The following is a 24,403-nucleotide window of genomic DNA, read 5'->3' as shown; positions in this document are numbered from 1 at the left end:
TACCCTGTATATCTGGAAGTTTGGGGTTATAATTATAATAAAACTCATATCATAGATAATTGTAGTTCTGTAAGCTTTGTACTTTTTACAATCTGACTTTTGTTGAGTGAAAACTTGCTAATAGTTACAAGCTAAGAATCCTCTGAAGGAACTAATGAAAGAGCGGAAACTGGTTTGAAATTGTCTTCAGGGTGTTGAGTAACTCACAGATAAAACGACGTTTTTCCTCAGAGTACGAGGACAACGTCATGAATGGGCTCACTGGGTTTCTGTTCCTACTGGTTATTTACTCTGCTGTTTATTTACTCACAGTAAACAAATAAAAACAAAACCGTTAGTTATAATCCCGTTTAGGAATACTACTTAATGCATAATGAATGCATCGTTTTTCCTGCCTCCTCCTCCTGTTTCCCAAACAAGGCTTGGCCTGCATCCAGCTATTATTACGCAAGCCTATTGAAACCATAGATCGAGCGCGTTCACTCATGCGGCCATTTGCATCTCCTAATTTGTTTTTGTTTGTTCTCTTTGGCACTTCCTCTTCTCCTACAAGGCAGCAGCAATTATCCGTGAGCGAACGGGCCCCCAGGAATGCCGGGCTGCAGACCGGACTCAGAGCAACACGTGTTTGTTGCCTGGAATCGCTGCTTTACACCCAGTTCAGGCTGCAGCAAACAAATCATATTACGTAAAACAATGGCTGCTTTTGTAGCCAGAGGAGACGCTTCTGGAAACAAACGTTGCAATTACTTTTACCTGCTGATTTATGCAAAAAGGTGCATGTTTCTTATTGCGTCATTTATCATGAATATGTTTCCACTGCAATAACACAAGATCTTACAAATTATACTGGTCTATTTTCTAGTGCAAATATCTTAGTACACTTGAAAAAAGACTAAAATAACTTAAAAGTAACTTCCAGTAAGACACAGGACATTGTTTTAAGTCAGTAATTCATTAAACCCGAATTACTGGTTTAATGAATTAAACCAGTATGAATTACTGGTTTACTAAAACCAGTAATTCACTAGCCAGTTTCATTAGCAGATTATTTCACTTTTTCATGAGCAAAATGTCTTGTTACAACTGAAATAAATCCTCCAGTTGAAATTGTACTTTTAAAATAAATATTAAATTATTTTTTGACTTAAAACAATTAAATCTTGATGAAAAGTTACTTTTTAGTTAGTTTTGTATGGAGGTGTATTAGTGTCTTTTTAGATAGAAAAGAGATTAATTTCAGAAAGTTTCCCGGAAAAGCATGAAAATTTCTGAGCTTCAAAATTAAAAACATTGCGAGAAAAAAAAATCTAAAATTTTCTAAAAAAAAATCTAGGAGATTTTCTGAACTTGTAAGGTTGAAAATGTTTGACTTTTGGAAATTTCAAAGATTCAGAAGAAGAAAATTTTCTACTTTCGAATCTCAAACATTTCCAAGTTTTTTCTTGGTAAGATTTTGTGTTTCTTGCAGTTTCTGCAGTAAATATGGAAGAGGGGTCACTTATTAATTACCAGATGCTTCATCTTTTGTAGTTGCAAGTTTTTGTTGCTTCACATGCAGAGAAAATCGCTTCATAAACACATTTAACTTAAATATCCAAACTCAGGCCCCGTCTTTATTTGAATCCCTGAACCGAATCCCTCCAACGTCTCAGCAGTATATCTGTTTATTTACGTATTTTAAACATCCTTTTTGCCAAACTGAGTTTAATTTTGCCTCTCTGCTGTTGTTTGAGACCACTTTTGTGAGCCTTTTGGAGTCGTGTTGGTTTTTTTAGATCTTTGTGAATGTTGGTGTCAGAGAAGGTAATCTGAACGTCCATTTGGTGAGAACGTCTTACGGACATAGAAGCGTGTTGGACGGTTCTTCTCGCTGTGAAGTGGGTCTCTGCGGTTCCTTGGATTCTCATTTTGGTGTGACTTTGGTCTGAATTTCTGAGTTTAATTTTGAATTTCTTTGTGGCCATTTTGAATCTGTAGGTTTGATATAAAATATTTTTGCAGTTCTTTCCAATGATTTAAATTTGTCATTTCTATATATGTTACAGTTGTTTTGTGGTCTGGATTTATAGTTTGGTCATTCAGCATTTTTTGGGGCTCATTTTACAGATACTCACAGCTTATTCAGATCATTGTAGCTAGAAAAATGGAGTAAATTTATGCCAAAAAAATCTGAAATGTGTAGATTATTATCAGAAGAATATTTCTGATTTTACATTAAAAAAGTTATGACTTTTGAAAATTTGAGTTTCAAAAGTAAAAACGTTTAGATTTTTTTTGAGCAAATCTTTGAGATTAATTAAAAAATTTAGAGATCTCAAAATTTCATGAAACAAGTTCTTATAACTTACTGAAAAGTTTCATGCAAGTTAGTTCTGTGTGATCGAGTATTTATGCCAAGAAAGGAGTAAACTTCCCCTCCGAAAAGACATTTCTGAGCTTGAAAAGTCAAACATTTGAGAAAAATACTAAGATCAATTTCACATATTCTCTAGAAAAAACGTGGTTGTAGATTCAAACATTTTCTTCTTTTGAAGCTAAAAAATTTTCAAGCTTTTCCTAGAAAATTTCAGATTTTGTTTGTGTATTTACTCTTTTTTCCCCCTCTATCTACAATGGCCCTAACACACCGTCATACACATTTCTATCGGGTTTGTCTTTTGTTGGTTTTTTGTTTTCTTTTTTTGATTTCCACGTCTCAGTTTGTGTGATTGGCTTTTCTTCACTCCATCCGTTAGAGAACTTTTGGTAATAAAATCTGATGAGCATGAAAATTGGTAAAAATGTCAGTTCTACGAAATGCTAAATTCTGACACGTCAGGTTGTCGCGTCGCTCTCTTCCCATCCGGGTCAGGCCTGTAATCCTGCGGCTGCAGATTTGCTAGAAGGTTCTGGGAGAGTCTTGGTTCACTGGGTCTGTAAGTCCAAGCCTCTTAGCTGAGTGTGAAGCTCTGATGCTTTCCTCTTATTTAACCTCCTATTTGTTCGGCACTTCCACGAAAGTGAATCTGGACCCACTGAGACTCTTACAGCACAGACAAAACAACAGCAACAAGAATCTTAAAGCAAATGCAGGGGCAGAAAATAAATTAAAAAAATCAAAAATCAGCTTCATTCTGCAGCAAATTAGTTGTTAATAATAAAAGTAAATAATAATTTGATTCACTAAGGAGAAAAAAAATCCAAATCATTATGGTCTTAATAAAAAAAGCAACTGCCCCTTTGCTGAATCATGAATTAACGGATTAAATTACAGATTTTATTGATTCAAGTACTTTTAAATTTCAGAAAGTTTCAGAAATCCTCATTTATATATAAAAAAAAATCATTTTCAAGACAATAACAGTAATCAGAGTTGGATAGTAACTAGTTACATTTACTTAATTACATTTACTTAGTAACGTTTTGGAAAAAAATTGACTTTTAGCAGTATCTTACTATACTTTTTACTTTTATTTGAATCATTTTATTATGAAGTATTTCTACCATAATCTGAGTAAAATTTCTGGATTTTCTACCCACTGAATGAAAAACAAACATGTTTTAACCAAAAATTCACCAGACACAGACACACACCTGTTGTTTTTGTGAAAGTTTTATATTGAAAAATAATGATTTGGAAAATTTTTATTTAGTCTGATTTTGATATTTTTTGTTACGCATATAACTTATTGTCATTTTCATCCTTAAAATACCAAAATTTCCACTTAACTTTACATTTTGGTCTGTCTGAGGATTTTTAAATATTAAATGATTGATAATTTGATCAGTAACTCAGTACTTATGTAAATACTTGTTTTACTCTTACTTGAGTAATTTCATGGATGGCTACTTTTGACTTTTACTTGAGTAAAAATATGCTGAAGTAGTTTTCCTCTTACTTGAGTACTTTACAATCCTCTAGGTGATACAGCCAGTGAGTGAAAATGACAAAGAAATATTCAAAAGTCTCAGATGTGAGAACAGAAATGCTTGGGAAAGGGAACCAGGCGGTTCTGGTTGATTTTACAGTCGGATCAAAGCTCAGAGGATGAAATGCGGTGAAACACGCCGGACCGTCTCTGAGAAACAGGCCGCAGCTTTTAAAATCTGGCCTGGGCCGATGAAGGTCATCCTGATGGAGAGGAGGGCTGAGCAGTACCAGGATTATCCCGCTGCTCGCCCCGCCGCACACTAACTCAAATATAATCTGGCTCCCTCTCTTCCAGCTCATCATCATCGTCATCATCGTCACTGCTCTACAGCGTGGCGTTTCACCGCCGATTCAGACCACAGAGCGTTTCCATGAACACATTCAGATCCAAACTCAGCTCAAGATAAAAGATGTAAATCTAAAAGACTGCAAAGGTTTTACATTCAGCTTTAACAGAATCAAAATGTGAAAACAGTAGAAAAGTTTTCTCTGTTATGTTGCAACAAAAACAAGTAGAAAAAAAGTTTCATTTCTGAAATCTGCACTGACCTGAACTCTGCAAATGTTTAATTTTTTACCCTTTTTCACAAATTTTAAAGCACTTTGATTGATTGAAAACAAGTTTTCTGTGGCCAACAAATGTTGCAAAACTGACTGATTTTATTTCAATAGGACATTGCATATTAATAAACATCCCAGACTTAGCAAGATGCTAATTTCCATCTGTAATCCCAAAAATGACATTAATTTGCACTAGAACATTTAACTAGAACATTACAATCAATTATACTATTTGACTGTAATTTCAATTTTGACTGAGATTACAGTTTTTCGTTTTAGCAAACATTATTTAATTCATTGTATTCAATGTCATATTATCATGAGGGTAAATGTATCAGTTATGTTTTTAGATCAGAGTATTTTTCACTTTGGTTGCAATACTTTGATTTCTATGTAACAAGCAAACATTGCTGTTGCAAAATATTATATTTTGTTTTGCTTCAGTTTGTCAGATTTAAATTGACAATAAAATAAAGCGATTTTTTAATTAAAAGAATAAAACATTTTTTTGAGAGTTTGGTAAATTAAGTTGCAAGTTCACATTTAAACTTTTAGAAGCTAGCAAAGTATGCAGTTTCACGAACTACTGTAAAATGACAACTTTTGTAATTCTACTACAGGATACTGTAATTTTATTATGATAAAAATGTGATGAAATCACAGTAACCATGTTATATAATTACGGTGCTATTTTAAAGAAATTACAGTAACACCAATCAAATTACAGTAATATAGTAATAAAAAATTAAGTAAAACTGTAATAAAATTACACTAAGGCTACTGTAAAGTTACTGTAATTTCTTTACTGCAAAAATTATAGTAACTTACTGGCAACCCTGCTGCCAGTAAGTTACTGTAAATTCTACAGTGACTTTTTTAAAGTGCATAAGTGAAATAATCCGCCTGTGGAACTAGAACTTTTTCATAAATTAATAAAGGAATTATTAACTTAAAACAAGCTCCCATATCTCGCTGAAGAGTAATTTTAGTCTTTTTTCAAGTGAACTAAGATATTTAGAGCAGAAACTTGACCAAAATACTTGGTCAGATTGAGTGTTTTTGCAGTGCAGCTCTGCTGGAGGCCTGTGGAGGGTTAAAGCATCCACTGCTTCATGTTGAGAGGAAGGTGTTCTGCTGGGGGAAGGGACAGAACGGACAGATGGGACGGACACATGGTCCATGTCAAACTCCCCTCCCTCCTTTAATCTGACCGGTCCGGGGGGGGGCGAGGGATGAGGGAGGCCGCCGGGTTTTGCCTCCGCTTCTCCCTCTCCTGTCTCCTGGCAGCAGCCGACACAGCCGCAGAGCCAACTGACTCAGGACATGGGCAACAAAGCAAGCGGTTCTCCTGCCAGGCGGTGCGGCCGGGGCTAGGCCTGAGGCTCTGGGCTGCAGGGGGCCCAGCCAGACCGGATCCACCGTTAATCCTCTGACCGGCCTGCCGGAGGGCTCTGGCCTCCTGGAGGATGTGAGGCGCTCTCTCTGGGGAAAAAGCTGCCGGTGCTGGAAGTTCATGGCCAAATGTAGAGCTTCGGTGGTTGACGACAAACACATGAGAGGGACGATGTCGGCCACGCAGGGGATGAGCCGCACCAGCGTCTACAGCTACTTCCTCAACATGGTGGCCTATCAGGTGAGAGCTGAGGAGCCGCAGACCAGGAGGAGAAACTTCACAGCTGAGCCAAAACCACAGAGAAAGGAGATTTTAAATCTGTTTCTCTGTTTTTACTTGGATTTTACTGAGTAGAAGCCTGGCTGACATGACTGACTCAAAAAGCTCCCGAAGACGAAAGATGTAAAAGATTTCACTGCAAAAGAACAAAATGTTACCATTTATGGTCTTTCTAGCGTGTACCCTTACACAAAACAAAACTTAAAAGGTGTGAAATAGGAGTAAGTTTCAGCCAAAAACAATTTCAGAAATTTTGAGATTATTCTCAGAAATTTTCTCTAAAAAATGTGGAAATTTTTGAGTTTCAAAAGTCAAAATGTTTTGTCTTTTGAAACTCAGAAAATTTACAAAGATTGAAAATTTTCCACTTTACAAGCTCAGAAAATTTCAACGTTTTTTTCTATAAAATATGTGAAATTAATCTCAACATTTGAGTTTTTCCTACTTTTTCTTTTACTTTTTGAACTCAGAAATGTTTTTTCTAGAAACTGTGAAATAAATCTAAAAATTTCTGAGTTTTTTGGCATCAAACTCCATTTTCTTCTATCTACAATAACTCTAATATGTCGCCTTCCAAAACTAACTTACAAGTAGTTTATCACAAAACGTACCACTTCCACTGGCAGATTATTTCACTGATAACAAGACATTCTTTTCTTTTACAATATTAAGCTCCTATATTTTGCTGAAGCATTACTTGTAAGTGAACTAAAATATTTGCACTAGAAACTCAACAGAAATACTTGGTAATATTTTGTGTTTTGCAGTGTTGCTGCCATGTAAGTAAAAAAAGAAAAGCTAAGAAAAGGAAGAAAAGCCCGTTTTTTAATCTGGTCATTATGAGTTTATATTAATATTGCTGACTGAATCCAATCGTGATGCGTTCTGTTGAAGACGCTTTTATAAGTGATTTCTAATCTGAAGTACATTTTGAAAAGTAACAGTAGAGTCAAGCTGCTCTGTGCAAAAAGTACAAAATGTTCTGCTGGGATGTCTTGATGTTCTGCATGAGTGAAAACTACAATTCAGAACAACAAACACATTTTAGGTCTGCAGGAGTTTGAAAAGTCTAAGTTCCCTGTTTGTTGTTCCTTCTATGTCAAACTTTACACAAGTTTAGCCCTATTCTTCAGCAGTGGAGTGCTACGCAGTGAGTTTAGGATGTTTGAGTTTTTCTGGAGTTCTGAGTGAGTTCTTGGCTCTTGGACAATTTCTCTATTTATTTTTGGCTCTGTTTGTGAGGCCTTCCTGCATTCAGTTTATTTTGAAATTACGTTTTGCTGCTTCCAGATTATGACCCAGATTATTAGTACTCAGGACTTTAGAAAGTTCATCAGTCAGAAGGATTTGGGCCAGTTACTGATTGGAGATGGACTGATTTCTAAAAAGTGACCGTTTTTAGCTACTGTCTTGACTTCTGACACTTTTTGTCCTTTTCATCATTTATAGCACCGAGGAAAAGTATTTGCATCCTTATACATTTCTTGTTGCTTTTATCATTTTTAAGTGACAGCTTTTTATTCAAATGTCTATTTAATTAACTACAACAACAAAAATCTATCCAAACTGATCTAAACTAATTAATTAAACTAAAACTAATTAATTTTAATAGCCACACCAGTAATTTCCTACTGCCACACATAAGCATTTCTTAAACAGAATCTATTTGAAATATTGAATTATGCTAAAAGAGCATCTGAGAGCAACATTAAGTCAATAATTCCTTAATATTGATGAAAAAGTACAAGTGGAATTAGCACTTTTTCAAAAATATTTCCCTTGTTTTATGTAAAATAAAGTTTTAGTTCCAGTGGAAACTAAAACTATTTCATGGAGATGAAGAAATTATTTTCCTAAAACAAGCTCCTCTGTTTTGTTGAAAAGTTACTTGTAAGTTAGTTTTACTTTAACATACCAGATACTGTTGGATGTCCAGAAATCAAAAACAAAACCAGAATCTGCTTTGACTGGATGGAGCCCAAAACATTAAAAAAAATAAACTCTTGATGAGTCAAAGTTCCTCTTTATAATATATTTCTCTGAAGAAAATCACACACTGACTCATACTGATTTTTATTTTTATAATAGATTCATTTGTAGTAAAATTATAAAAAATATTCTTGGTTCCTGTTAACCAAAACATATCAGCATGTTGAGGGAAAAATGAGGACACCTTTCACCTGACAGCTACTGTTGCACTGTAAAAAAACAAAAAACATCTCTAATTTATGATTAAATTCTGTCTGCCGGTATTTTACTGTAAATTAGAGACTTTTTATTTTTACTGCGGTTAAAATGGCTTTTTATTAGTGAACCCATTTTGTGAAACTTCAGACTGAAGTTCTGGGGTTTGACGAGTTTCTACCATGTTTCACTACATTTGAGCTTTGAATCCACTCCACTACTTCATATTTCTTAAATCTTAGTCAGTTCTCTGGATTTACTGATTTACTGCAACACATCTGCAAACCATGACACTTCCACTTCTATGCTTCACAGTTGGCATGAGGTTTTCTGTCTAAATAATTAAGTTTTACACTTATCTGTACAAATAATATTATTACTGAAGTTCTGGTTGTTGTCTTTCCTCTTTATGGCAAAACATAATCTGACCTTTCTTCAATGCAAACCTGGAATAATAGTCAAACCTGTGCAGTTTCCTTCTGCTTGAACAGCTGTGCACCTTCATATTGAGTCCAGTGATGAGGGTTTAGACTTCTTTCAGCATCTTGCAGCCTGTTTTCAGGGTGAACTCGTTGAGAAACAAGGTTGGCCATTGTTTAAAATTACTCCCACTGTAAACAAAACACAAGGTTTCTGTAAACTTTTTCTGAAAGTTTCTGACAGCTCTTTCAATTCCAACCATTTGAAGTGAGAAAAAAAAATTCAGGACTGAAATTTTCAGTATTATTTAAATTTCTATGTCAAAATAGGATCTATTTAATGTGAACACTTTGTGAAAGCAGCAGCTGAACATCATTTTTGTGTTAAACCCCCATGACTTTTTATAAAATCTATTAAAAACTGAAGAACTTCATCTCAATTTATGCACCTTGTGAGCATCTGAGCATCCAAAAATAAAAGAATCAGTTTGGATTTTGAATATCTTAATTACTACAAAAAACTAAATCAAAGCCCAGAACAATCTTTGCAGAGTTACGTCAAAATATTTCAGATATGCTGCAAAAAAAAAAAAGTAGTGAGAACAACTTTACTGGTTATTCATTCATAAAGTATTTTTGAATTGAATTTTGAACCATAAATAGAGAAGGATATTTGAGAACTTTAAAGAAAAACGTAGTTCTGGTGAAAAATCCCCTCCAGAAAACCAGAGTGAACATCACTGACTGAAATGTAAAGAATTTCAACTTGAATTCCAAACAAAAATATTCTGCAAAATCAGAAGAAACTTGAGAGATTTGCTGGAAGAAAAAATGGCAAAAGGTTCATCAGAAGACGAGTCGGAGACTTTAACTGCAACTTATTCAGGTTAAAATGTACATAAATAGCATCAGCTGGCTAACAATATTTCTCTTTCTGTGGAATAATTTAATCTGAGTTGAAATTAATATAATGTAAGCGTTCTTAACCATGAAACGTGTTAAAAAGCATTGCTTCTTTATAAACAATGATGTTTTCACAGGCTGGGGCTAATAATTCTCTCCTCAACTGTGATTATTGTGCATTACTGCCAGTGTAATTTGGCTATTTTTAAATCTGAGCGATCATTCTGTGTTTATGGAAGATAATCTCCCTCTCTCGCTGCAGCAGCTTCCCTCAGCGATCTGTAATCCTGTATTATGGACCTCAAACTGGGCCACAGGACAGACACCTGTCCCTCACAGAGAGGCAACCAAGTTTCAGGATCTGAACAGTTCTCACCGTCAGCTCAAACTCTTGCACAGAAAAATAATGAAATCCAACATATTTAATATTAAGTTCCTCTTTGCTCCAAAGGCTTTTAAGTTTTTAATTCAGAAAGTGAAGGGTAACATTAGCATCTCAGTCTCAGGAAAAAGGCCCACCAACTAACCCAGGGGGGTCAAAACTTTTTGTCACATGGGGCCAAATTTCTCAAGTCAGAATTACTTGGAGGCCCAAAACTAGTTAGCTTGCTACTAAATATTTTGTTCAGAGGTAACTTTTTAGCCTATTTAGCAAGCTAAACAGTTAGCTTGCTACTAAATACCTAGTTTCAAGCTAAATATTTTAGTTTGCAACTAAGCAGTCAGCTTGCTAACTGTTATTTGACTGTTTTGACTACAGACTAATTGATCTTTAATATTTTGAATCTGTGTTAAACTCATTTGAGTCGAATGATTGAGGTTCTGAAATATCACTAATAATTTGGGTTATTTAACCTGTTATAAGCTTAATTTTTCAAAGTCATATTTCCACTGTAGTCCGTTAGTTTGCTAACTAAGTACTTCATTTGAAGCTAAATTTAGTTAGCAAGCTACGGTGGCCCTGAGGTGCAAACCACTACAACATTAACGAAACAGAAGAGGTCTGTCCCAGTGGGAGACCTAAGAAATCGCTGATTGGACTGCAGCTCGTTTTTACTTTAGAACCGGAAGTTACTCTGGCTTTAATGTGTTTTTTAAAAACATGAATGTTCTCGGTGATCCAAAGCCTCTTGCCACAACTGCTACAAAGGTTTGGTGTCGGCTCAACCAGCTCTTTTCCACAGTTTGGGCAAAACATGGCGATGTGACCTTATTCCCGCTTGCTTTGCTTCTCATTAAAACGAAGCACACCAGAGTAACTTCCGGTTCAAAATCAAAACGAACTGCAGTCCAATCAGCGATTTCCTAGGTCTCCCACTGGGACATACAGTACCTCTTCCGTTTCGTTAATGTTGTAGTGCTTTTGTAATTTGTAATTGTGTTTTCAATTTGCTGAAGTGATTTGCACCTCAGGGCCACCGTAGCAAGCTGCATATATAATTTCTTAAAACTTTTTACCTGCTCAACAATAAACTAAATGTAATAATTAAAATAAAATAGTCAGACATTTTGTAAGAATGACTTCACTGGATACCTAAAAATTTCAATGCCTTATTAAAATAAAGGTATTCAATTTGTGCATTTTGGGGTAAAAAAGGGAAAAGTCTTTTTGTCTCTTTTGGGATAAAATTTCATATATTTATCAATGTTTAATAAATTAATCAAAAGCAGATTTTGGTGCACCACAGTCTGCTTTTGAGGAAAAGTCACTAAGTAGATGTGTTCCTGTTTACTTTAAAACCAAAAAGAATGCAAAAATATACCATATATACAGTATATATTAATGCTTTTTATTGGATGAAACATTTTTATTATAATCACACTTTAATTTCTTTAGAATAATTTTTCCCCAATTACAAACAAAAAGTCTCTTGCTGCATCAACTACCTGTGCTGGCGGCCAAACTTGGGCCACACAAAATCAATCCAGGGTCCACATATGGCCCACAGACCACACTTTGGTCAACCCTGAATTAACCAAAACTAAGATGTGCATCTTGCGACATGCAGGTAAGATTAAAATAAGCTCTTAAGAAGGTTTAAAACAAAGAAAAAGTTTTTAAAATCAAGTAACATTTTGATCATTCCAAATTAAAAAAAAAAAAAAAAAATTATTATTATCTAGAAAAGATCTATGAATGTTTCATATATTTTATTGAGCAAAATGTCTCCTCAAAGTGACTGAATTTGGAAAAACATAACTGATTAAGGTTTATTCCAGTCCTCATGTTGATGGATAATCTCTGCATTGTTCTTCAGATTATGATTTACACTTGATGAATAATAATTCATCAGAACGCACCGTTCCAAAATCCAGTCCATAAAATTGCACATCCCTCCACTAATGGAGGATGCGCTCCCTGTAGATAAACTGTTCTTTAATAGGAGCAGAAAATGCAGCTCCAGTTGATGGCTGGGAGGATTTATTCCTGTCCCGCTTGTCATGTTGTGGCCCTAATAAACCAGGCTGACCTCCAGACTCCAGAGTTCACTGTGGCACCAGACAGATGTGCACGCCTCCTAAGATTTAGTTCAGGATCAGCGGAGACAGGCTTGCGTCCAGTCGTCCGTCAGAATCCGAATGTTGCTGGTTTCATTAGGTTAATCTGTCTCCAATGTTGCCGCTGCCAAGTCTGGTTAATGTAGGTTATCTGATGCTAAACAACCCAACTACAGACTGGTTGATGCTTTGAATCTGTGTTGAACTCATTTGAGTTGAATGAAAGAGTTTCATTCGCTGTCATTTCAGAATGAGGTTCTGAAATAACAGCAATGATTTGGGTTATTTCACCTGTTTTCATTTATTTTTCAAAGTCATATTTCCACCATATTTATTCATTTATATGCAAAATATCCAGAGGTTGTTAACTAAACACTAAGTTCGAAGCTAAGCAGACTGTAATGCTGCAAACTAAAACATTTATCTTGAAACAACTAGTTTGCTTGCTAACTAAATATTTTGTTTATTTAGCCTAGCTAAACCGTCAGCTTGCTAACTAAATACCTAGTTTGAAACCAAATAGTGAGCTTGGTAACTAAATATTTCGTTTCAAGTATAGCAAGCTAACTATTTAGCTTGCTAGCTAAATATTTAGCTTCAAACTAGGCATTAAGCTATAAGCTAAATAGATAGCTTTAGAAGCTAAATATCACTTTGAATTACCTTGTTGCTGTAAAGTGCTGCACAAATACACTTGATTGAATGCTTGAATGCTTGAATGATTGATTGATTGATTGATTGATTGATTGATTGATTAAAATTTAATTAAGATAAAGCAGAGAATTGGTTTAGGCTTTCTGACAAGTGGACTCATCTCATTCTCAGAAACACATCTCTAATTTATTAATTAACTAATTTATTTATATGCATATTCAAATACAGATCTGTAAAGTTTTAAAGGTGACCTATTATTCATATAAATTCATATTTTGTGCATTTTGTTTTGTACTTCCATTTGGGTCTCAACTGCTTCTAAAAGAAGCCCAAGCACTTAAAAAAACACCTAGCTGTTTTTTGACAATAAGTTGATGTTTTTGGTGTTTGGAAAATGAGCCGTTTCAAAAAACCTTCCTATTGTTACATCGCATTCAATATGCACTGTGCCATTACCTAGCAACCCCAGCAGGGCCGGTCCCGTTACTTAACAACACAAGTGGAACTCCGGCACCTTTGGCCAGCTTTTGTTGTTGACTTCCTGCATTCTTGTTGATTGTGCAGGAGGCTCCACTTCTGCTTTTCAAAGATGTATGGTTGTATAATTATGCATCTGTCCACAGCCATTTTCACATATGAGTGTAAACATGACCAGAGCAGACTAAAATCTCATCAATCAGTCATATTGAATGATTTTGTGCAAACAATGAAATGAAAACCTCTTCTGTCAGCCATAGACCCATTCCAACCTGTTGAAGGATCAGAGCAGGTCATCTTTAAACACAAAGTGTTGTTCTTTTCTTCATTTCCTTCAGTTTTTGATTGATTCTGAACCTCCTTGCTCCTCAGATTTGTTGCTGCTGTGGACCGGCTCCCTGCTCGCTCTGCTGTGCCTTCTGCCCTCCTGTCAAATCGTCCACCAGCACACGGGTCATGTACACCTTCTTCCACATCATGAGCTGCGCCGTTTCCTGCCTCATGTTGTCCCGCACCGTCTCTGAGCTAGTCAGGGAAAATGTGAGTTTAATATAGCATAAGGAGCGAAGACATACTTTGAATTCAAAGGTTTCATTCATATGCGAGCATGTAGCAAAAGAAAAACACAAAGATGTTACGCAAAACCGTGTAAGCTAATTACATATTTACTGTTTCCACGGAACCAGATGCTGTAAAATCAAATTATTTGATTTGATAATCACGCAAAGCAGGGCTAGCTGCCTCAGAAAAGCAGGTTAGCTGTACTGGAGCATACAGGTTATGTTATGTTTAAAAGGAAACACATCAGACAGTTACCTTCAATCTGTGAGGGGTTGCAACTTGCAAGCCTTTGAAAAACCATTATTCATTCATTTAAATGCTAAACATTCAGCTAGCTTGCTAACTAAATAATTAACTTGAAGCTAAATCTTAAGATTGAAAGCTGCTAACTAAATATTTAGCCTGAAACTAGTTAGCTTGCTAGCTAAATATTTGTTCAACTCTAACTATTTAGCTAGAAGATAAATAATTTACTTGCTAATTAAATGCCTTTTATTTTGAACTAGAACTCCTATATAGCTAGAGCTATTCAGTATGTTCTTAGCAACTAATAACTGTCAAGAACACAAAAACAGAAAATATTATTGTCTAGTTTCCAGTACAAATGTCTTAATACACTTGAAATAAGACAAAACTAACTTACAAGTAACTTTTTAACAAGAAGTCAAAGCTGGTCAATAAGTCAATAATTCCTTAATATTGATTAACGAGTTCTAGTTTCACTTGGGGAAAATGTCTTGTTGTAAGTGAAATAATCTGCCAGTGGAACTAGGAACTTTTTAATCAATTTTAAGACATTATTAGCTTAAAACAAGCTCCTGTATCTTTCTTAAGAGTAGGTTTGTCTTATTTAAAGTGTACTAACATGATTGCACTGGAAACTAGACAAAATTACTTTTTTGTGTTTTTGCAGTGTAGTGTGTATTTCTGACTTAATTAAATGGAAATCATTCCAAATGTGTGCGTCTGATTCAGGGAAGTGGACAGAAAGTGAAGCCGGAGTCTAATGAAGCTGCGTTTTGTGCTCCAGGTGCCTTTCTTCAACGTGGTGTGCGACCAGGCGCACGGCGGAGGCCACTGTGAGATGCTGGTGGGATACTCAGCGGTCTACAGAGTCTGCTTCGGCACTTCCTGTTTCTACCTGATGATGGCGATCTTCCTCATCGACGTCAAGTCCAGTCAGGACTTCAGGGCGCTCATACACAACGGGTCGGTCCCGTCATTTGGTTTTGTTCATCAAAAGAGTTGCAAAGTAACTAGCTACATTTACATGAGTAACCTTTGGGAAAAAATTATTTTTATGAGTATTTTTACTACTGATGCACACCTGCATTTTTTGTTAACAGTTTCATAAGTTTGAAAGAAATTGATTTGGTTTAATTATGAAATTCTCACATTAATCTGAATTCTTAGATTAAAGTCAGAATTGTCTTTTTTTTCAGTCGTCCTAATCCTGTACCATAACCCAATGCCTTTTCACCAAATACATTTAAGTAATCACTTTTACTTTGTCTGAACAAGAATAAGTCCTAATCTTGTCCTTAAATACTTCCCTCCATGCTTTAAGGAGAAAATATTCCCTGCAGCTCACCTGACCAGACCTGCACGTCTATTTAAAGCTCTTTGTTGCTGCACTTTCCATTGCAGAGCGCTCGATTAGTGCTGTGACGCAGCACGGATTAGGATTTGACAGCCTGGATTGTTGCTGCTCCTTGGAATAAGAGTCTTAGTGGAGCCTCGGTGAAAAGGCTGCAGGGTCTTTGGCAGGTTGCAGTGGTCTGTAAGAGTAGGCCCAGAACCCTGGAGCCACGCAAATCAAATTTCATCCTCTGCTTTTGAATGTTTGGTAGAAATGTAGAAAGTAAAAGGAAAGTACACCCACTTTGAGTAGCTGGAGAAAATTTGGCCCAACACTGCCAAAACACAAAATCTTACCAAGTATTTTTATCTACGTAGCTTCAAGTGCAAATATCTTAATACACTTGAAATAAGACACACATTAGTTTTAAGTAACTATTATGCAAGATAAAGGAGTTTTTAAAGTCAATAATTCTTTAATATTGATGAAAAAGTTCCAGTTCACTTATAATGACATTTGTCCATGTTAAGATTAGTAATTGTAAATGCAGATTTACATTAATCAATCACTTCAATGTTTTTTGCAATTCCACAGTTGTGGAAATTTATGCAGAATCAACAGATCCTCACACTTTCTTGTTCTTTTGCATAATTTTTAGTTTATTGCCGAATTTCTACAGAAACTTTCAAAATTATTGGGTTTAAGTGATGCTAACTTCTACAACGGCGTATCATGGTCATTGAAGATGGGAACGAAAAAGGAGGAGTACATTTCTGCCAAAAAATCTCAGTATTTTTCTAGAAAAAAGAAATTTTCCGAGTTTAAAAAGTCAACAAGCTTTTCAGACTCGACGCTTTGTCAAATTTTGAATCTCAGAACATTTCCAAAAGTAAAAACTGTCCAACATTTGAAGCTCAGAAATTTCCAAATGTATTTTTTTGTGAAAAATTTAAAGATTAGCCTTAGTCAAAATTTCTGAGTTTTTTCTCTATCTACATTTGCCCCAATACGCCGTCGTAAACTCCCACCTGCAGGTGGCGGTATTTCTTACTTTTACACCTTATAGTCTGTGACCCATGTGGCAAAATGTGGCAGAATTCTTTGCAAATATTTCTAAATTAGCACCAAAAAATCAGTAATTTTGGCTGAAAAAAATCACAAAAAGGGAATGATTTGACAATCAATCAATTAATCAATCAATCAGGTATATTTGTATGGCACATTTCAGCAGCAAAGTGGTTCAAAGCGCTTTACATCATAAAAACACAAAAGTTATGAAGAAAATACCATACAGTCAACAACTGTTGCCTGTTGAAAAAGATGTTCAATATTATTTGATCTAAATAAGTTATTGAATACTAAAATTACTTATCAAATGAAAAACCCCCGCTGTTTTTTTAATATTTTAGCAGTTGATGGATTTTATCGATACATTCTGGTACAACCGACGCTTTGAGAAGATTCATAATTTTGATATGTCCCAAAATGAGAATGTTTATGACTCTAAACTATTAATTAATTTCTTTAAAAAATGATTTACTTAGTGTCTACCTCTCTGTCTGTTTCTCTATTTATTTAAATGCTTGAATAACATTTATTGTAATTTTTCAGCTAAAATATGCAGCACCACTATACAGTTCTTGAAGTTTTGTGATTTTTGTATTTTTTATTTTTTTTTTGTCAGGTTTTGGTTTTTGAAGTTCATCACCTTGCTTGGGATGTGCACTGCTGCCTTCTTCATCCCGACAGAGTCCTTCCTGCACGGTGAGATAACGTGTTGATTTTGATCCAGATGCGCTTCCTGTAAAACGCCGCCAGAGGGCAGCAGTGATCTGCGCTCAGAATCCGCTGAGGGGAATTAATCATAGGATCATAAATCTTTCCAGCGTGTTTTTCCTTCTGTTGGAAACCATAAATGTGGTTGATATCAGAGCTGAATTATGTTATCGCTTCCATAAATTAGCTAAGCGCTTGTTTTCCTCTGATTTCATCTCCCAGCTTGGCATTATGTCGGTGTGGTGGGAGGGTTTGCCTTCATCCTCATCCAGCTCATCCTCATCACGGCGTTTGCTCACACCTGGAACAAAAACTGGTGAGTCAGAACGAGCTGAGCTGCAGCAGAAATTTTCATTCTGGGAAATAGAAACTCAGAGATGCAGAAATAAAAAAAAAACCTGTTGAATTTCAAGCAGCCAAACGTGCAAAATTATCATTGTAAATGGACTGAACTTATATAGTGCTTTTCTAATCATGTAGACCACTCAAAGCACCTTACATTAGATTGACATTCACCTATTCACACACACACACTGTTATATACCGATATGCAGGTCGGTAGGCAATTTGTGGTTAAGTGCCTTGCACAGGGGGAAGCTGGAATTTAACCTACAACCTTCTGATCATAAGACAACCACTCTACCCACAGAGCCACAGTCATACTATAGAGGAAAACAACAGAATTACATTTCCACAAAAAACTCAGAAATTTTGAGATTAATCTCAGAAATTTTCTCCAAACTTTTTTTTGGAAATTGTCAAAAATTTTGACTTTCCAAACTCAGAAAATTTCCAAGTGATTTTTTTTTTTAGAAAATTCTTTAGATTAATCACAAAATTTCTGACATTTTTGGTGGAAATTTACTCTGCTTATTTAAATAAGTTTTTTTTTTTCTTTTTTTTATTTAAAAGGGCCCTACTACACTGTCATAAAAATCCCTTTTACATTTTGGATCTACAATAAATATCCATTTCAAAACAAACAAACAAAAAATTGGGCTATTTCATTTGCTTGATTTTAGGTCGGGGGGTTTTGATAAAAAGTTTGGTCGGCACTGATTTAAATTGAATTCCTCCTGTAATTTGTCCGCCAGGTTGACCGGAGCGGCAGAAAACAAGCGCTGGTACCTGGCGGTGATGTGTGCCACGCTTTTCTTCTACACCATCGCCACCATGGCCTTCACCTTCATGTACAAGTACTACACACACCCCATCGCCTGCCACTTCAACAAGGTCCTGCTGTGGGTCAACCTGGGGCTCTGCAGCCTCATGTCCTTCATCGCCGTCACGCCGTGCGTCAAGCAGAGTGAGTCTGTTGGAGGAAAGAAACCGTCCACACCTTCAAACCTGCAACCAAGCAGACGCCATGTTTTTACATAGTTCCTTCACTGTCTGACATTAAATCAGACTGGTTACTGATTTAGGTCAGATTCACTGCAAAAACACAAAACCTTACCAAGTGCTTTTCTACTTTTAGTGCACATATCTTAGTGCACTTGAAATAAGACAAAACAATACACATAAACAATACACCTGATATAAGCAGGATTAGGTTTTTATTTATTAAAATGAGTGCGTCTGCATGATTTAAAGGGTTTTTTAAATGTTTTTTCTAAACAGAACAGCCTCGCTCTGGGCTGCTTCAGGCCTCCATCATCAGCTGCTACGTCATGTATCTCACGTTCTCCGCTCTGTCCAGCCGTCCGCCAGAGAAAGGTAAGGAAGTCGCCAACACTTACGTTCAAAGCTTCTTTCTTTAAGAAAACTAAAGCAGAAACACATGGACGAGGGTCTGCATCCTTTCTGCGCCAATTTCTATCAATAATGACTCACAGAATTGCACATTAAAGTTTATTAAACAAATTATTTTCTGGCTCCTGTCTCTGCAGATCTGTTCAGCATTACATGTTCTTTTAGCTGATTGTTAGCATCTTAGCTCCTCAGGTAAAACAAAATCTTCCCAGCATCTGGATTCAGTCTCTGTTTATGTCTTGTTGTTGTCAGTTTATTATCTCAAAAGGGTCAGAGATCAGGGTTAATGTTTAGTTATTTCTTTATGACCTTTTGGGTAAAATGTTTAACCTGTGGACCAGCATTTGACCCAACAAAGACAAAAACCCCTGGAACTAAATACATATTTTACTGTTTTAAGGTGTTTGCTTGACTTGAATCTGTTTCTTTTTTGAAAAACATAATCTTTTATTCACATATTAATATTTTTTGATAAACTACAACTGATTAGTTTTCAATTTTGAGAAATAAAAGCTATAAACTCACTGAAAGGTTAAAGTCTGCCACCTGCTGACAGAAATGGGTATTACTGCATAGTAGCTAAAAAAAAAAACCATACCGCTTTTTTTTACGCTTTTCTCAGTTTTTCTACAGTATTTAGGTGCTGGAACAGAGAAAGCTGTAGGAAAAAGATGATTTTGTGTCTGCTGAACCATTTTTGTGTTGATTTTGTCAAATGTTTTAGACCTTTATTCTCCTAAAAGTCGACTCATTTTCAATCATCTGTTCTAATGCCATCAGGTTTTCATCTTAAAGGAGAACTATTGAGTAAAATTCATATTTTGTGCATTTTTGTTCTTCCATTTGGGTTTCTACTGCTCTAAAAACACCCAGACAGTTTTGTTAATAAATTAATATTTCTTGGTGTCTGGAAAACGAGCCGTTTCAAAAACCTTCAGAATTTAACTTCACAAATCAGCTGGCACTGTTCCGTTACCTAGCAACCCCAGCAGAGTTCCGCCCATTACCTAGCAACCAAAATGGAGTTGGTCAGCTGGTTTTACTGCTGTTTTTGTACAACGCCTACTGGAAAAGACAAGCGTTTTGTTGTTGACTAGAAACCACTTGCTGCATTTTTGTTAGTTGTGCAGGAGGCTCCATTTCTGCTTTTCAAAGATGTGTGGTTGTTTAGTTGCACATCTGTTTGCAGCCATTTTCACCATTTTATAGAAAAATTGTAATGACCGTGTTTTGTATCCGTCATAGATTTATCTTAACCTGTTCAAGGAAGCATAACGAGTCACTTTTAAACAGTCATTTCAACAAACAAACAGGCCCACAGCATCACACTTTCTCTACCAAACTTTACATGTGAGGATTTTCCACATTGCTGCATGTCAAACAGTTTTACTTTTAATTCCTAATTTCATTCTCAGTTGTTTCTTGAGATCTAATATTTTACTTCAGCATTAAAAAAACACAACCAACACATAAAGACCCAGTTATCCGCCATTGTTTTCTCTTTCTTCTCACCTGCTGGCCTCAGGAGAGACAAAGAGCTCTTTAATGATGACGACGTAAGTGCAGCCGCCGGTTACAGGCCCCCCCGCCCATCTTATCTGGACTTTCATCACATGCAAACATACAGACACCAGCACAGATAACCGGGCTGAGATGTGCTGCGACATGCAGGCTTTCTGTGAGCGGCGCAGACGGAAAGATGTTTGTTTCACATTCCTCTGACAAACCACTGACAGGGTAATAGCAGAGGAAAACATCCAGCAGTGTCATTACACGCGTTCTTACACAGCGTGTCACGATGAAGAGGAGAGTGATAAACATCGTGTGGATTACAGGAGAAAAATGCTTAATAAATTTAGTGTTTTAAAGCTGCTGAATCTGCTGCTTGTTATATTTGTTCATCCCTGGTTCTGAGTTTGGTAATAAACAGACTTAAGATCTGTTTTTTACAGAGCTTAAGTAATAAACATATTAATGTGACTTACAATGTTTTGTACATAAGTACCAAAATAAATATAATCAAGCTTTGATTCACTCAGCAGAAACAGATTTTGTGTCACTTACATAACAAGATAAGCAAAATCATTAATATGACCAGACTGTGCATAAAAATCAGTAGTAATATTATACTTACCCTGCAAAAACTCAAAATCTTACCAAATATTTTTTCTCTAGTTTCAAGTGCAAATATTTGAGTTTATTTTAAGGTAACGACTACTTAATATTGATTAAAAAGTATTAGTTCTACTGGCAGATTATTTCACTTATAACATGGTAAAAATGTTGTTTCTTTGTTAGACATTTTCCCTTGTTACAAGTGAAGTAATCTGCAGGTGGAACTAGAACTGGGTTGCTAGGTGACAGGCTTGGCTGGCGTTGCTAGGTAACGGTGTCAGTGGAACTAGAACTTTTTCATCAATATTAAGGAATTATTAACTTAAAACAAAACTCCTCTATCTTAATGAAAAATCACTTTCAAGGTATTTTTGTTTTATTTCAAGTGTACTAAGACATTTCCACTAAAACCTACACTAATCCCAAGAAAAAATCAAATAATAACGTTATTATTTTTAGAGATTCAGATCCATAAATTGAAAGAGGAAGTAGTTTTATCATGCTAGTCAACTACTAAATAATTTTACTCATTCACTTCAAAAACACATCATTTTACCAAATATTTCAGTCCAGTTTCTAGTTCAAATATCTTAGCAGACTCATTTTAGCTGAAATTGGGGTCAAATTTAACCATTTCACCTCCACTCCCACACACTGAGCCATGTTGGAAATCAGTGACTGTACGTACAGTAGGTGAGTGTGTGTGTGTGTGTGTGTGTCAGCAGCGCAGGGCGTTGCAGCAACATGTTGGGGAAAATATGTACGCTCCAGGCCTTTTAAAAAACATTTTTCTAAAGCTGCTCACAAAGCTACTAACACACACTAAAAAACACTAAACCTTACCAGGTAGTTTTGGTCTGGTTTCTAATTTACAAATATCTTATAAATGTTGTGCCAAATATCATCTAAGAGCGCCAGAGCATTAAAATCAAAGTAAGAAGAAAGTACAGCCACTCTCAGTAGTTGCTTTCACTGGGTGAAATTTGGCCCAACACTGCAAAAACATAAAATCTTACCAAGTTTTTTTAGTTCAGTTTCTTGTGCAAATGCCTTGTTACACTTGAAATGAGACAAAAGTAACTTTTCAGCCACTTGGGAGCTTGTTTTAGGTAAAAAAAAAAAATCTTAATATTGCTAAAAAACTTCAGGTTTCACTGGCAAATTATTTCACTCACAACAAAACATTTTTCCATGTTACAAGTAAAATAATCTGCCAGTGGACTAGAACTTTTCAATCAGTATTAAGTAATTATTTACTTAAAACAAGCTCATAGTTGTTGCTGAAAATGTACTTGTAATTTTGTGTTTTTTCCATTTTACTAAGATATTTGCACTATACTTAGACCAAAAATACTTGGTAAGATTTTGTGTTTTTACAGTGTACACACATTATTGCACTTTCCAGGTGAGTTCTTGTGTCAGTTTTTCACCTCTATATGTTTTTTTCTAAATGCTGATTGTGGGGATTCTTCCTCTGTACTTCGCTGATACTTTCAGGGCTTTGCTGTTAATTGCGAATGATTCATCCTGGTCTTCTAATAAACTTTATGAAAATAAATCATTAGATGATATAAGCAATTATTGATGCTCGGCTGAAAATCAGGCAAAGATTGAATTTTGAACAAACATTCGGTGTTAGCTACGTTTCTCGTTTCCCTGGGGAATCTGTGTGAAACTCAATGGGATCTCTGGATTTTAGTGTCGGAGTATTTGTGAGTTTGGGTTGTGCCCAACCGTGTGTGTGGGTGCGTGTGTGTGTGTGTGTGTGTGTGTGTGTGTAAGCATGTTTACGAGTGTCAGAGGGCGTGTGTGACGGGGAAGCTACAGCTGAGGCCCCTTTTACAAGAAAGAAAGGAATTTCACCCGAATTAAACGGAGAACGAATCGATAAAGCCACCCTGTGCTGCAGTTTGTCTGCTCTTCAATTAAGCTACGATAAAAAACACATTTGCTACCATCTTACAACCTTTTTCCTGCTAAACCAGGGTGTCCAAACTTTTTGCCATGATGGACGAAATTATTAAGTTGAAGGCACTTCAGAGCCACAAAAATGATTATGTTTTCCATCTCCATTGTGTCATTTTGTAGCGCATACAGTAATTATTTTACCTTCAGCTGTTATAAAAATGCTACATACATCATACATGACTTAAAAGAAATGTAACGCCTCCGTCTCTTTAAGAAACTCCTGCTCTTCCTTCAGGAAGTCACCACAACATAAATAGTAACATAAAACTATTTTTTTCTGCCTTTTCAAATTTTAGCTGCTCTATAATAAACTAAATGTAAAATTGGATTTAAATCAATAACATAGTCAGATTTTTTGTTGAAAACATTCTTGTCGATGCAAAACATAAAAAGGTTTTATACCCCAACAGTTTCAAGCATTTTGGGATTGATTGTGTTATTATTTGTAGATTTCAGTAAAAGTGTGTTGAAATGTTTGGTTCTTGTTTCTCTAAAGCTTAAACGAAAGTAAAAACATTGTTACTTATTGGGAATCTATTTTTGTACCTCATTTTTTAATGTAATTTGTCTGTAAAAAATATTTCCCTAAAGGATGGAAAAGGCAGCAACCACACCCACTTGCATACCAGATTTATTCCAGTCTAGAATCAAGGGGGCCACACGGAATCTTTCAGAGGGCCGTAAATGGCCCTCGGGCCGCAATTTGAACATCCCTGCACTTAACCCTGCTGTGTTGTTGTTCTGTGTGTCAGTGGTGTACCAGGGCATGAACATGACCGTCTGTTACCCCAGTGTGGGGCAAGATGGAGTGAAGAACGAGGGCAACGCTGTGGCCATCATCGGCGCCGCCATCATGTACTGCTGCGTTCTGTTTGCCTGGTGAGTCCAAACTTTACACCTCAGAGAACATCTGAGTTTTCCTTGTCACATAATCATTATTTAATTTCATTTTTTAATTTTTATTTTTTTGCAGTAATGAAGCTTCGTATCTGGCCGAGGTGTTTGGTCCGTTCTGGATGATCAAAGTTTATCGTTATGAGTTCCAGAAAGCGACGTGTTGCTTCTGCTGCCCAGAGGAAGAAGCAGGTCGGATTTACTGTCGTCCTCAATGGAACTAAAACCCCGAGCCAGTTTTAGTTTAATTATAACTAACTCTCAGCTGCCGTTTGTAAAGTTACACAGTCAAAAACTAACAGCAAAAATTTGGGTCATAAGAGAAAAAAACTGATTCATTTATAAATGTCAGTCTAAATATTTAGCTTGTTGACTGAATATTTAGTTCTTATTTAGACTAAATATTTAACTTAGTAATAAAACATATGCCAAATACTTACCTTTCCAACTAAATATTTAGCTTACTAGGCAAATGT

At 35.9% G+C, this 24,403-nt stretch overlaps 1 protein-coding gene across 2 annotated transcripts in view; it reads left to right on the top strand.

Annotated features, from left to right (window-relative positions):
* The window catches only part of serinc4 (serine incorporator 4), a 29,839-nt gene that overhangs the window by 2,215 nt on the left and 3,221 nt on the right, over positions 1-24,403 (top strand). The window contains exons 1-9 of one of the 2 annotated variants that reach the window (XM_028015028.1): positions 5,988-6,107; positions 13,655-13,822; positions 14,874-15,052; positions 17,107-17,186; positions 17,421-17,514; positions 18,293-18,504; positions 18,819-18,914; positions 23,786-23,912; positions 24,007-24,119. In XM_028015028.1, the coding sequence (XP_027870829.1) occupies positions 5,988-6,107; positions 13,655-13,822; positions 14,874-15,052; positions 17,107-17,186; positions 17,421-17,514; positions 18,293-18,504; positions 18,819-18,914; positions 23,786-23,912; positions 24,007-24,119 (1,189 nt within the window). Of the gene's footprint in view, positions 1-5,987; positions 6,108-13,654; positions 13,823-14,873; positions 15,053-17,106; positions 17,187-17,420; positions 17,515-18,292; positions 18,505-18,818; positions 18,915-23,785; positions 23,913-24,006; positions 24,120-24,403 lie in introns of those variants that run through there. The other variant, XM_028015029.1, reaches the window with a different exon arrangement.

This window comes from Xiphophorus couchianus, chromosome 4 (assembly GCF_001444195.1).
Source record: "Xiphophorus couchianus chromosome 4, X_couchianus-1.0, whole genome shotgun sequence".
Taxonomy (NCBI): domain Eukaryota; kingdom Metazoa; phylum Chordata; class Actinopteri; order Cyprinodontiformes; family Poeciliidae; genus Xiphophorus; species Xiphophorus couchianus.
The sequence above is the reverse complement of the archived record's forward strand: the minus strand, read 5'-3'. Positions and strand labels throughout refer to the sequence as shown.